The 13,683-nt window shown below is 47.2% G+C and overlaps 1 protein-coding gene across 2 annotated transcripts in view; it reads left to right on the top strand.

The window, feature by feature from the left end:
- Positions 1–13,683, top strand: part of FRMD3 (FERM domain containing 3) — a 308,105-nt gene that overhangs the window by 223,141 nt on the left and 71,281 nt on the right. For both annotated transcript variants that reach the window (XM_086685077.1, XM_025931579.2), the window contains exons 10-12: positions 184–272; positions 11,934–12,008; positions 12,327–12,395. In XM_086685077.1, the coding sequence (XP_086541203.1) occupies positions 184–272; positions 11,934–12,008; positions 12,327–12,395 (233 nt within the window). The remainder of the gene's footprint in view (positions 1–183; positions 273–11,933; positions 12,009–12,326; positions 12,396–13,683) is intronic.

The raw sequence follows: 13,683 nt of genomic DNA, 5'->3' as shown, positions 1-13,683 counted from the left end.
GAGCCGAAATCAAGAGTTGGATGCTCAACCAACTGAGCCACCCAGGTGCCCCAACAACACTTTTAAGACCATAGTAATGCATAAATTACTTTCAATTTGTTTAGTAGGTGGTGGGATGCAACATGAAAAACATAAACTATGTTTAAAATGCCTGTTGTTGTCTTGTTTTGTCTTTTTTATTAGAAAAAAGCCATGTTGGCATTCCATACTTCAACACCAGCTGCCTGCAAACATCTTTGGAAGTGTGGGGTGGAGAACCAGGCCTTTTATAAGTGAGTAGCTTTTATTCATTGAATCACAGGTTTTAAAAGCATCCATGGAACCATTTATGTTTTGCAAATAGCTGCATAATCATTTCTTTTAATTCAGTCCTTTTTATTATATTAAAGGGAATTATAAGTTTAGTGCATTGTGCAGGCTGACTCCCAACCACTGTTGGCCCAACCAAGCCTGAGCTCCACTTTGGGTGATGCCCATAGAATTGCTGTGGGCTGCTTGTTTGTTTTTAGCATTGTTATTTCCATTCAACATGTCACAGAATCTGTTTTTGGTTGGGTGTCTCCCTCAGAAGCAGACCTTGAGAAGAGTTGAGTTCAAGTAGTTTCTTTAGGATGTGGTTTCTGGACATACCAGTAGGGAATTGGGGAAGAGAGATGGGACAGCAAAGAATATAGGGCATATTGTTGAGCAGGTCACTCCTGAGGGCAGTTGTGCTCAGTCAGCTGTACTCTGAGGAACTCTATCATGCTGTAGAGCATCCCTCCGAGTTCTCCCACTGACCAACAAAGGACCCGGGCTGTTTGTCTACCAATTACCCATTCATTTTGGTGGAAGGCCACTTCAGAAGGCAGAGTTAATACTCTCTGGCTTACTCTGAATGTGGGCTGAATGTGCTCGCACAACCAGAGGAGGAAAGCTTTGGCAGAGTCACAGGTGTTCGTAATAAGAAGCCTTCAGCATACAGAGATGAGAGCCAAATGTTTGTGGGTAGAATGCTGTTGGAGCCTAGGATCATGGAAAGTCAGTACTGGACAGGACTTCAGAAACCACCCATAAAGCTCTCAGGTTTCAAAAGAGCTTCAAATCTGAGATCTTTCCACCGAGTTCCAGATTCTCCTCTTTGAGACACATTTGCTCATTGGAAGAATGGTGGTGATGGATGCAGGCAAGAGCCGGGCCAGCCCTGACCAGGGTATCAGCACTGCTGGCCCCGGGAGCTCATTCAGGTGACCTTTTGCTCTGTCAGCCCCCAACCCTGAATTCTGCCACCTGCTTTAGACACCTGTCTCTGAAGATGCTAAGTTTCTGGACCTCCTGGCTTTGGCTGACAAGGATCAGAATGATGGCTTGGACAATCTTTTTCAAATCCTTTTTTATCCACAGAGCTCTTTTCCTCAAGCAGATGTGTAGACAAACCCTAGTAGGCTTTAGAGAAAAACAGGTAAAAATAGAGAAGCTGTGGTTGTTGGCAGGGACCAGAGTTGGGACTGGGGACTGGAGACCTTTCACCCACTGCTCACTACTTCCCAGGAGCTTGGGTGACCAGTTGACAGTCCTGTATCCTGGGAGACCCCTCCGTCCCAGGCAGATCGTTTCAGAAGCATAGTATTGAAAGCCCTTGGATGAGATTAACTACACAATACTGTGAATGAGAACATGTATCAAGACCCTCCCACAACTGTCTTCACCTCAAAGCATCAGTGGGTCTCTTGTGGTATTTGGGAACTGGTATATAAGGATACCTGATGGCCTCTGGAATCAGCATGTCCAAGTCTGTCTGTGCGCATGACAGCTGGAGAGGAAGAGGCAGAGGGTTTGGGGCTCTGTCTCTAGTTGAGGCCTGCACATATTTTGTTGTTGTTTTAAATTATTTTAAAAATTGAGATCATGTACCACAAAATTCACTCTTTTAAAGTATACATTTAGTGATTTTTAGTATAATTCACAAAGTCACACAACCATCACCACTCTCTAATTCCAGAACATTTTTATCATCCCCCTCACCGCCCCCCCCCCCAGCCCTGAAAGAAACCTTGCATCCATTAACAGTCACTCCCCATTCCCCCGCTCTCCCTAGACCTTGGCAACTGCTGGTTTACTTTCTGTGCTTATGGATTCACCCATTCTGGACATTTATATAAACAGAATCAGAAGCTATGTGGCCTCTGGTGCCTGGCTTCTTTCACTTAAGGTAGTGTTTTCAAGGTTCATCCATGTTGTAGCATTTATCACTACTTCATTTCTTTCTATGCCTAAATACTCCATTGTTTGGATAGATCACATTTTGTTTATCCACTCATCAGTTGATGGACATTTGGGTTGTTCGCTCTTGTATTATGAATAATGCTGCTAGGAATATCCATATAAAAGCTTTTCTACGGACAGTTCTTTTAGGTTCACACCTAGAAGTGGAGTTTTCGGATCACTGGGTAACTATGCAGAACGTTTTGAGAAACTGACAAACTATTTTTGGAGCCTAAGCTTTTGGGACTCTTCTGTTCCTCCTTTAATAAAATCATCTGGTTCCTGTCAAGGGATAATTTAAAGACATTTAGTTAGTCTGAATGAATCTTTTCTCATGATTGAGGGAGTTGGTAGATGGGAGTTTTGAGACAAAGCAAAACAAGATGCATCATGACCCATTTTACTGTAGATTTTTATGTACGTATCTGTACTAGATCAGATCTCTCTGAAGGGAGGAACTAGGTTCTATTTATCTTTGTATCTGCTAAAGATCCAATGTATTAAAAAAATGTTTCCTGGATCAATTGATAAGGCCTGATTCCTATCCTCAGGAGATTTGTATTTTGTGATAGAGACCAAGAGGGAAGTACAAATAAAATGCTGGAGGGGACCCCGAAAGAGGGGCGAGTCTGGCTGCTGGGGGAGCAAGGTGGTGAAAGGACATTCTGAGTAAGAGACCAAGGCAGGAAAGTGGAAGACACTGTGGAGGAGAAGTTACACAAGGCTGGAGTGGAGGGTGGATGAAGGAGACTGGGAGGAGATGATGGGGCAAGAACAGAGGGCTCAGCCATTGTGAGAGAGGCAGCAGAGGAGAGTTTGATGGCTGCTGGCCACACACAGTGTAGGGGGAGAGAGTAGGCAAGGGAAACACTCCATAGATAGACCTTTTAGAGGCACCTCAGTAAGCCCTTCTTGGGAGGGGTTTAGCACAGCTTTGAAGATCCTTAGCGAAATTCTAGGATCTCTAGCAAAGAATAACTTAGGCCATTAATTGGTTCTTTTGCATACATATTGTTCTATCATGTGTGAGGGGGTCTGCTGATGGATGGAGTCAAATAAAGGCAAAAACAGAATTGAAAAGAGGGGGAAGAAGGAGAAAAACCCTGCCAACTGGGGGGTTTGTTTTGCACATTTTAGGGTGTGCTCATTAGCTGGCAGCGAGGGAAGAGGTCAGTGTGGTAATCCTATCATTAGATGGGCCCACCAGGCACATCAGAGGAACCTCTCCCCGTCTTCTGTGGATGTTTCCAAAGACCCAGAGGCTTCAGTGGGCAGGACGAGTGGCACTGTACAGATCTTCCTTGACTTATGATGGGGCTACACCCTGACAAACTCATCCTACATTAAAAATACTATAAATCGGTGCGCCTGGGTGGCTCAGTCAGTTAAGTGTCTGACTTCAGCTCAGGTCACGATCTCGCGGTCTGTGAGTTCGAGCCCCCCGTCGGGCTCTGGGCTGATGGCTCAGAGCCTGGAGCCTGCTTCCGATTCTGTGTCTCCCTCTCTCTCTGCCCCTCCCCCATTCATGCTCTGTCTCTCTCTGTCTCAAAAATAAATAAACGTTTAAAAAAAATTAAAAAAAATACTATAAATCAAACCACCATGTGTTGGGGACCTTCCAGAGGTGACGGAGTCCTTGCACCTGCACTTTGTTAGGTCAGGCTATCCCCATCTCCCTCATGAGGACATCTGATCCCTCATACTTGTACTTATCTGAGTTCTGTCAGAACCCTTTGTTCCTTCATTGTTCCATAACCATCCTTGTTCTTCAAGGAGAAGGAAAGATATCACCTGTTCTGACACAGCTGTGTGACCTCAGACAGGTCTGGCTTCCGCCTTCTCATCTGTACAATGGAGGGGACAGGGATTCGGGCGAGATTCGTTTGCCTCAGTGTGGTTGAGTGTTAATGAGCATGGGCTTTGGAAGTGAAAGGCTTGGCTTTGAGTCTTGATCTGTCACTTACTAGCAGCGTGGCCTGGAACAAAGCACTTAAACCCTGAGCCCTGACTTTGTTTTTGTTTAAAATGTGATCGGTGATACCTGCCGGGCAGTGCTTAGTCATACCAGGCACACTGACCATCCATGGGTGGTAGTCGCAGCAGTGACCACGACTACTTCCCCCTCCACTGATGACGAAAGATTTTTGAGCACCTGTTGGTTCAAGAGCCCAGGCCCGTTGACTCTGAAGGGTTCTAAATCTCTTAAGCTCAGGGGTGGGCACCTGCTTCTAGCTCTGTCCACTTGGCACTGCGTTGTAATAGTCTTTGCTGGCAAAGCAAGGCCCTGATTTCGTTTCCTGGGTTGGAGGTGGTTTGCTCCCTCCTTTCCTGCTTCACCTGCCCTGGGAACAGGGAGGGAGGCAGGTGACTGATGCCTAGGAATTCCCTAGTGTGCTTTTAAGACATGAATGTGCTGCTAGTTGTCAGCTGGCCCAGAGCCACCCATCAGGTTTGAGAGCCCTGGCTCTGAGATCTGCTGCCTGGGAATGGAGCCCAGTGCAGAAACTCTGCTTTTCCCTCCTGCTCCAAACCCCAGGGGATCCCCAACACTGACAGCCACCATTTGAGCTTCCTTTCTGCAGTGTGTTTTCTAGGTGCCGCCGCTCCTGCGGTGCTGGTTCCCCGAGCGCACACGGGATGAGCTGAAGGGCTCGGGGGCTCAGGAGTTCCAGTCAATGAATCTGTCACATCTGCTTTATGCCATGCCCTGGGGACACTGTAGAGGCTCAACTGTAGACTGGGGACACTGTAGAGGCTCAACTGGGGACACTGTAGAGGGTGAACACTCTTCACCCTCAACTTTGTACAGGATTGTTTGCAGGGGCTAAAGGCAGTCCCTGACAAATTTCTTTCCCAGAATTTGGTACATATTTTGTCAGAGAAACAGCATTACATTTGGTGGGTAAGGACCCAGACAGCTCCCTACACGAGTGCCTCTCACACTTCTGTGAGCATGTGAATTACCCGGAAATCCTGTCAGAATGTGGATTGTGATTTGCTAGATTGGGGTGGGGCATCAGAGTCCATATTTCTTTTTTTAGAGTGAAAAAGAGCATAAGTGGGGGAGAGGGGCAAAGGAAGAGAGAGAGGGAGGGAGGGAGGGAGGGAGGGAGGGAGGGAGGGAGGGAGAGAATCTTCAGCAGGCTCTGCTTAGCACAGAGCCTGACACGGGGCTGGATCTCAGGACCCTGGGATCATAACCTGAGCCGAAACCAAGAGTCAGATGCTCAACTGACTGAGCCACCCAGGGGCCCCAAGAGTCCATGTTCCTCATCAGCTCCCTGGTGAGGCTGTGCTGCAGGCCCGTGGATCACACTTTGAGTAATAAGGTTCTAATCCAGTGGTTCTCAGAACTGACCTGCACATTAGAACCACCTGGGGAAGCTTTTAAAAACTACCAAGCTGTGGACCCACCCCCAAATCCAATTAAACCAGAATCCGGGTTCTCACAAAAACATGGACACAAATGTTCATATCATTATTCATAATAGCTACAATGCCCATCAACTGCTGAACAGATAAAAGAAAGAGGAATATCCACGCAATGGAGTATTGTTCAGCCATCCAGAGGAAAGTAGTGCTACGTGCCACAGCACGGATGGACCTGGAAAACATGAAGCTTGGGCACCTGGGGGGCTCAGTCGGTTAAGTGTCTGATTCTTGGTTTTGGCTCAGGTCATGATCTCACAGTTCATGAGTTTGAGCCCTGTGTCGGGCTCTATGTTGGCAGTGTAGAGCCTGCTTGGGAGTCTGTCTCCCTCTCTCTCTCTGCCCCTCCCCTGCTAGCACTCTCTCTCTCTTTCTCAAAAATAAATAAATAAACATTAAAAAAAAAAAAAAAAAGAAAGAAAACATGAAGCTAAGTGGAAAGAAGCCAGGCATAAAAGGCCACACATTGTATGATGCTATCGGTATGAAATGTCAAGAATAGGCAAATCCTTACAGACGGAAAGTAGATTAGTGATTGCCTAGGACTGGGAGTGGAGAAGATGAGGGCAAGTAATGGGAGGCTGGTTCCTTCTGGGGTGATGAAAATATTTTATTTTTCTTAATTTTGTGAATTATATTAAAGACCACTGAAGTATATGATCTAAAAGGGTGAATTTTATGGTATGTGGATTATATCTCAATAAACTTATTTAAAAAATCAGAATCTGGGATGAGGGATCTAGATATTGGCAGAACTAAATCTTTCCCAGGCAGTGCTAATGCGCAGTTGAGGGTTAAATGCTCTAATCCAGTGATTCTCAAAGTAGGGTCTTTAGACCAGCATCAGCATTGCCTGGGAACTTACCAGAAATTCAGATTCTTGGGCTGCACCCCAGACTTACTGAATCAGAAACTTGTGTTTTGAGAAGCTGCCAGGTGAATCTGATGCTCTCTGAAGTCTGAGAACCTGCATGGCTAATGCATTATTTTAAAAAATACAGACCTGGATTTGCAACCCGGTCTCTCCAGCTTCTATCATGTTACCATCATTCAATGAGTTAACCCCTCTGTGCCTCAGTTTCCTCCAATAAAAAGGTAGATTGCTTCCTCTTAGGAGAAAGCTATGAGGAATAACCAAATCAATGTTTGAGACACTTTGGATGTTGCATGACCCATAGTAGGTGCTCAATAATAACCATGTATTGTTATGCCTGTAGTTACTCCAAAAGCTGTAAACCATGATAAAATGGGAAATTGTACTATTGATTCTACAGGTGACATCTTGGAGCACCACCCAGCATCTCCCCAGCACCTGAAGGAGCAGGCACCAGGGGAGGAGTCAGAGGGGGGCGAGGGGAGGTGCTCTTCTGCAGGGCTGCGCTGTGTGTCACATGATCCTATCACTTAGTGAGCACTTCGTGCATTCCAGGTGCTATCTGCATGCATGGCACGTCTCACACATCTTGTGGTACCCCGTTTATTTATTTCACTTGTGAAAGTCTTTTTTTCAGCTTTATTTATGTATTTTTAGAGAGAGAGTGCACGCAGGGGAGGGGCACAGAGAGGGAGAGAGAGAATCCCAAGCAGGCTTCGCAGTATCAGTGCAGAGCCCAATGTGGGGCTCGAACTCACAAACGGTGAGATCATGGCCTAAGCTGAAATCAAGAGCCGGACACTCAACCAACTGAGCCACCCAGGCACCCCAGGTACTCCATTGAAAGCACAGCTTCAGTGTCAGGACTGGGCAGAACCCCCTCATGTGGTGGGAAGGGATCTCTGGGTACAGTGGCTTCAGTTCTGGGGTGGTGGTGGTGGGGAGCTGTGGCCAGGCCACCATGTGGATACATAGTTGTTGTCAGGCCAGGTGTTGGTAAACTGGGGACTGTCCGGGTTTCTCTGTGAGATGTTTGAGAACAGTCTTCTGTAGCCTCTCTGCTGAGATTTTGATGGGGGAGCTGCAGATGGCAGGAGGGAGAGGGCAGACAGGAAAGAAGCCTGGAGGAGACAGAATTACTGTTTAGCCTTTGTGCATTCATTGCCTTCCATGGGCAGACTTTTGCTCCGGGTTCGTTGTGGATGTGAGAGCCTGGTGAACTGAGCACCGGAACGTGTCTGCTAGTTAGAGCACGAAGGTTCTCTTATGCTTTCGGGGTGTTTGAAACAGTTCCCCAGAATCTGCATGGTTCAGAGGATTGGCTCTTGTGGTTCAATAGTGAGAAGGCAATGGAGAGGTTTGAGAGTGATATTAGGGAGGGAGGGAAACTATTACATAATGATCAGGAGCTTTCAAATCATTTGATCTTGCTTAACGCTCCTGAGAACACTATGAATGAAGCATTGTAATACCCTCCCCCTGCCCCTTAAAAAATTCATGGACAAATTGAGGCTTGGAAAAGCTGCAAAAGCAGGTAGAAGCCTTGGGCCTCTGCTCTTCCAGGTAAAACACCATCTTTTGGGTCATTCAAGGAGAATGTGGGGGCTCAGGGTTCTTAGGTGCAGGCGTACTGCCTTGGAATAACGGGGAGTGTGATAAAAAATGCAGACCTGCTGAATGAGAATCTCTGGGGATGGAGCCTGAGCCACGGGGTTTTGACCCCTATTCCAGATGCTGCTGGGAACACCCGGAGACCTGTCCTGTAACCCAGCCTCCTTTCTTTCCCCCTGACCATCTCCCTCCAGTCGGGTGAGCGTCCAGCTTCGGCTCAGGTCGTGATCTTGAGGTTCTTGAGTTCAAGCCCCACATCCGTCTCACTGCCATCAGCAAAGAACCTGCTTCTGATTCTCTGTCCCCCTCTCTCTGCCACTCCCTCCCTCCCTCCCTCACTTGTGCTCTCTCAAAAATAAACATTTAAAAAGAAGAGATCTCAACCCAAACATGAGTGGGAGTCTGCCTGCACTTTTGGGAGGGTGGGGAATTGGCAGTAAACCTCTCAGGAGAGTGTCTCTGAGCAAAGGAAATGACAACAAATCCTCATCCAGGGCAGTCAGCCGCCAGAAAGCAGCCCACACTGGTTTCACTCCTCACATCCTGAGCAGGCAGCTCTTCACTTTCTCTGTGAAATGTGTCTTCTGAGTAGCTCTGAGGCCTCCCACCAAGAGGCCGCTCTGGCGTGAGACAGCAGCGGCCTCCTCCTAGGGCCTGCAAGAGCAGCTGAGGCCAAACCAGTGAAAAGCAGAGCCACCCCTCCCACTCCCCACGAGAGGCTCCCTGGAACTGCTGGGCTTGCCACACCCCTTTGAGCTTCTGGTATCTTCTAGAAACTGGGCACAGAGCTGCGTTCCTCTTTCTTTTCTTTTTTTAAAAATGTTTATTTTTAAGAGAGAGAGAGAGAGAGCGCACAGGCAGAGGAAGAGCAGAGGGAGAGGGGGAGACACAGAATCCAAAGCAGGCTCCAGGCTCTAAGCTGTCAGCGCAGAGCCTGACGCGGGGCTTGAACTCACGAACCGTGAGATCATGACCTGAGCCGAAGTGGGACGCTTAACCGACTGAACCACCCAGGCGCCCCAAGGCTCTTTTTCTTTCTTAATTAATGTTTTATTTACTTTTTTTGTGAGTGAGAGAGTGTGAGAAGGGGAGAGGGGCAGAAGGAGAGAGAAAATCTTAAGTGGGCTCCACGCTCAGTGTGGAGCCTAATGGGGGACTCCATCCCATGACCCTGGCATCCTGACTTGGGCCCCAAAATCAAGAGTCAGGTCCTCAACTGACTGAGCTACCAAGGTGTCCCGTTAATTAATGTTTTTTTGAAGTATAGTGGACATGATGTTTCATTAGTTTCAGGGGTTAAAAACTCCATTTAAGGTTCTTAACCTTCTTAGCCGACTGCCTTGCCCCAAGGATCCTTAGAACCTAGAACAACAATAAGAAACATTCTAAAAGCAGAAGCGTCTTTAAAAGTTTCTCGGCCCCCCTGCCTCTGAGGCTAGGGGAGCAACACCCTGTAGAGAAGATGGGGAGAAAGACATGAAGCCTTTTCTTAGGCTCCTGTAGGTAATGTGTCAGGCTCACAGCTCCTCGGGGCTGTGTGTGTGTGTGTGTGTGTGTGTGTGTGTGTGTGTGTGTGTGGCGGGGGCAGGTATGTCTGGAGCAGGAGCAGGCATATCCTCACAGGGGGAGGAGGGTGCCGTGGGACTCTGTCCCATGTCAGCACAGTTGCTGGGGATTTGTATCCTCCTAGAGCCCAGCTGTGGCCAGCAGCCCACACTGCCTGTCCCGGGTGTGGGGAGCTCCCCGGTGTGGGTCTCATATGCTCCTCAGGGCTCCCACACGGTCTTCTCCAGGCCCTGCCTTGACATGGAATCACCCTCCCCAGGATTTCACCCCCTCCCCTCCCATCTCCGCTCCTCATTTGTCCCCAGCACCCTTCCCTATTGGCTCAGGCTGTTGGCAGAGGTGGAAGGGAGAAAGGGCTCCTTTGTAAAAGTGTTACTATGGCTTTCCATTGTCCTGAGGAGGAAAGCCAAAATCCTTAATGACAACAGCTTAAGGTCAGGTCCTGCTAAATTAGGGGAAAAAATATATGTATGTGGGAGTAGGTTTATAATAACAGTAATAATGACAACAGGGGAAATGCACATCAAATCTTTTTAGTTCTTCAGTGCTCAGGCTCAGGGCTTTGTGCCTGCTGAGACTTCCACCCAGAACACTGCCCACCACTTGCCTGGTTAATACCTTCCCACCCCTGGATCTCAGCTCCAACCCCTGCCCCCAGACTGGATTAATCTCTCCATCCTGTGCTCTCATTGCATCATTTCCTTCATGGCCCCACCACCGCTTGCACTTTACAGTTATTCGCTTATGTGCCTCGTTTCTAGATTAATATCCATTTCCCTTCTAGACCGTACAGCTGAATGCAGGGATCATGTGACTTCTCTTAGCGTGGGGTGTGTGGAGCAGGCTAGTCATTTGGTTAATAATTGCTGAACAGATGAATGAAGGCTTCAAGATGCCCGGGGGTGGGGATCACTGCCTGCATGGGGAGACTTCTAACCACAGCCCTGGCTATGTGCAGGTCTTTGCTCAGCATATTATAGATAGATAGATATAGATAGATATAGATAGATAGATATAGATATAGATATAGATATAGATATATCTATCTATATATTCTATATATATTCAGCATATTCTATTTATGTATATCTATATATAACATATTCAATATATTCTATATATTGTTCTATATATAGAACAATTCTATACAGCATATTGTTCTGTGTGGTTTTTCTAGTAAGATTTTGTGACTCTCAGTGTTTTAAGTGGTCCTGAACTCTTGCAGACCATTCTTTCTAATTTGAATTTAGTTGCATGAGGCTTAAAGTGATTGATGGAGAGGCAGTTTAGCTGTCATAGCAATTTAGTGCCCTGTGTGTGGCCTCTAGGCAGCCCATGTTCTCATCGTTTTCCAGAATGCTGTGGTTTTGTTCGTGTTTACACGTGTGTTTACGGTGTTCTCAGAGCTGCTGAATCAGTGCTTGGCTCGGCTTCTTGTTCCGCGTGTATCTTAGTCATCTACCAGCCTGGGTTCTTTTAAAGGGCACTGGGTCATGGTGACTTAACCAGAGAATATTCAAGCCAGTGACCATTTCCACGGTGACATAGGCCCTTGGGTCGTCTTTCAGGCAGTACACAGTAGGTGGGTTCTTTGTGACCTGGCGAGTGACCTGTGTCACTGGTAAGCTGTTTTCTGTTGTAGCGTTGGTTCAGGCACAGGCAAGAAAGTGCCCTGGCAACCGGGAACTTGACACCATGAGACATAATGCGTCTTCTCCATATCTTTCCACTGGAAATTGAGAAAGAATCCCCTCCTTTTTTTTTTTAATTTAAATTTTAGTTCACATACATGCAATATTGGTTTCAGGATAGAATTCAGTGATTCATCACTTACATACAACACCCAGTGCTCCTCCCAACAAGTGCCCTCCTTAATCCCCATCACCCACCTAGCCCTGCCCTTTGGCTCATCAGTATTACCTGGTCCGGTCTGCAGGTCATGATCCAATAATGGATTATGAAACCATATGTGGGCCATCACTAGCATTTAGAAAGAATGAAGAGAGATAACAGAGTACAATACCCATAGTGAAGGTAACTGTCTTTTGGTGGAACTTCTCTTTCAGGTGTGTGTGCCTGTGTGCACGTGCTGAATCATCCAACAGCATGCATTTCTTATAGTCCAAAATACCCAAGTACTGCACTTTATAGCATGTCTCACTTGGATTTGCCAATATCACTACCACTTCTGTTTCGCTTCTTTTCAAAGGTATGCGAAATCCAGTCAGATCAAGACTGTGTCAAGCAGCAAGATATTTTTCAAGGGAAGTAGATTTCGATATAGGTGGGTACCCATAGTTCCATATTGGTGATGGGTTGGGGAGGAAGCAACCATTTACTTTTTGAATATTTTGCTTGTAAATCAGGGCGCTTTGACTTATCCCCCTGTTTTGGTTCTCCCTTTACACTCTACTCATGTCTTACACTCATGGGGCCCCCTCAAATTCCATAGTAACTTCTCGTGTAGAGGGAAAAAAAAGCATGGATTTCTAGAGTGGATCCAACTGTTGGGAAGTTAAAAAAAAAAAAAAAAACACATGTGCACACCCCTCCCCTTCTGCTCTGAGTGTCTGTGCACAGACATTGTGTTTGTCTTTTGCAGTGGTAAAGTTGCCAAAGAGGTGGTGGAGGCCAGCTCCAAAATCCAGAGGGAGCCTCCGGAGGTGCACAGGTGAGTGGGTGGCCCTCAGGGCTCTGAGAGGATTCTGGGATGGACAAAAGGATTTCAAAGCTTGCTTTGCCAATTCCTCTATAACAGGAAAGGGCATAAGGGTACCAGCTGCCTGTGCCAGTGTCCTTTTGGGCACATCTTGTTCCAGGCACAATACCCTCGTCATCCTGGCAGCCTCTCGGGGGCAGACTTGACAGGGCCACAGTGTGGGTACAGCTTGACGCTGTTCTGAGTTCCTTGCTCTGTGGGGAGTCGTCGGCTTGATTGGGCCCGGAGCGAACGTGACTGGTGTGTGTGAGGCACAGCAGTGTCACCTCTTGGCTGAGTCTGCCGACCTGTCCTCTTAGAGCTGCTCTCTGTTCCTGCCTCTGTTCACCAGACACGGCCAGTCCCCATTGGCCCAACTTCTAGGCTATTTCACACGAGGAAGGCAAGGGTGCTCATCTCTCCTAGGGCTCCTTACCCCCAGAGGTCACTCACAGAAATGAGGAACTTAGTGATTAGCAGTTCAAGGGTATGCATCTTCATTAATGTGGTAATATCTCCGATTCTTAGGAATTAAATATTCTCTTGGTCATGTTGGACTTCATACCACCATGGTACACGAACCATTGCACACGAAGCCTCAAACATGCTAAATACATAAAGCTGGACATTTTCGCCATGACACTCCCCATTTTGAAGGCAAATGACCTAGGTCATCCTAGGTTATGTTTTTCAGGAGATTCCTACATACTGGTTGGCACCTGTTCCTTCCCCCTCTTCAGACTTGGAGGAGGCTCCAAGGAGCCTGCTTGGAGGAGCATAAGGGATTATCCTCAGATTTGCCCAGTCTCCTCTATTTCCAGCATGACCCAGTGAGCTGGCTGCCTCTTGCCTTATTCCCTGGGTTGCTGGTCTCTTGGAAGTGTGGCTGAGCCAGCCTGGCATGGGCCTCCAGATAGCACTTCTCTCCCATGCAGGGGAGCAAAACTACAGTTGGCACAAGATCCCATGCAGACGTGTGTAGAGAATGATTCATTCCTGGTTTGGGTGACTCAGTGGGAAGCTGTCATGGGCATGTCAGCAGAAGTGGTCTTCCCTGCTTTGAGAAGCAGGAGAAAGCTGTCAGGCTAGGGAAGCCGGGATGCCTTGGCTGGGGGCACCTTAGCACAAAACTGTGCAAGTCTTACAGCCTACCCATTGACAACACTAGTCTTTTATTTGTATTTATTTTAAAATAGTCTGTATATTCCCTCTTCTACTGTAAATTATGGTTACTCAGTGAAGCAGAAGTGAAAAAGAGGAA

The sequence above is a fragment of the Puma concolor genome, chromosome D4, assembly GCF_028749965.1.
Source record: "Puma concolor isolate L17-30 chromosome D4, mPumCon1.1.hap2, whole genome shotgun sequence".
In the NCBI taxonomy this organism is placed as follows: Eukaryota; Metazoa; Chordata; class Mammalia; order Carnivora; family Felidae; genus Puma; species Puma concolor.
Note: the sequence above shows the minus strand (reverse complement) of the source record. Positions and strands in the feature narration are given on the sequence as shown.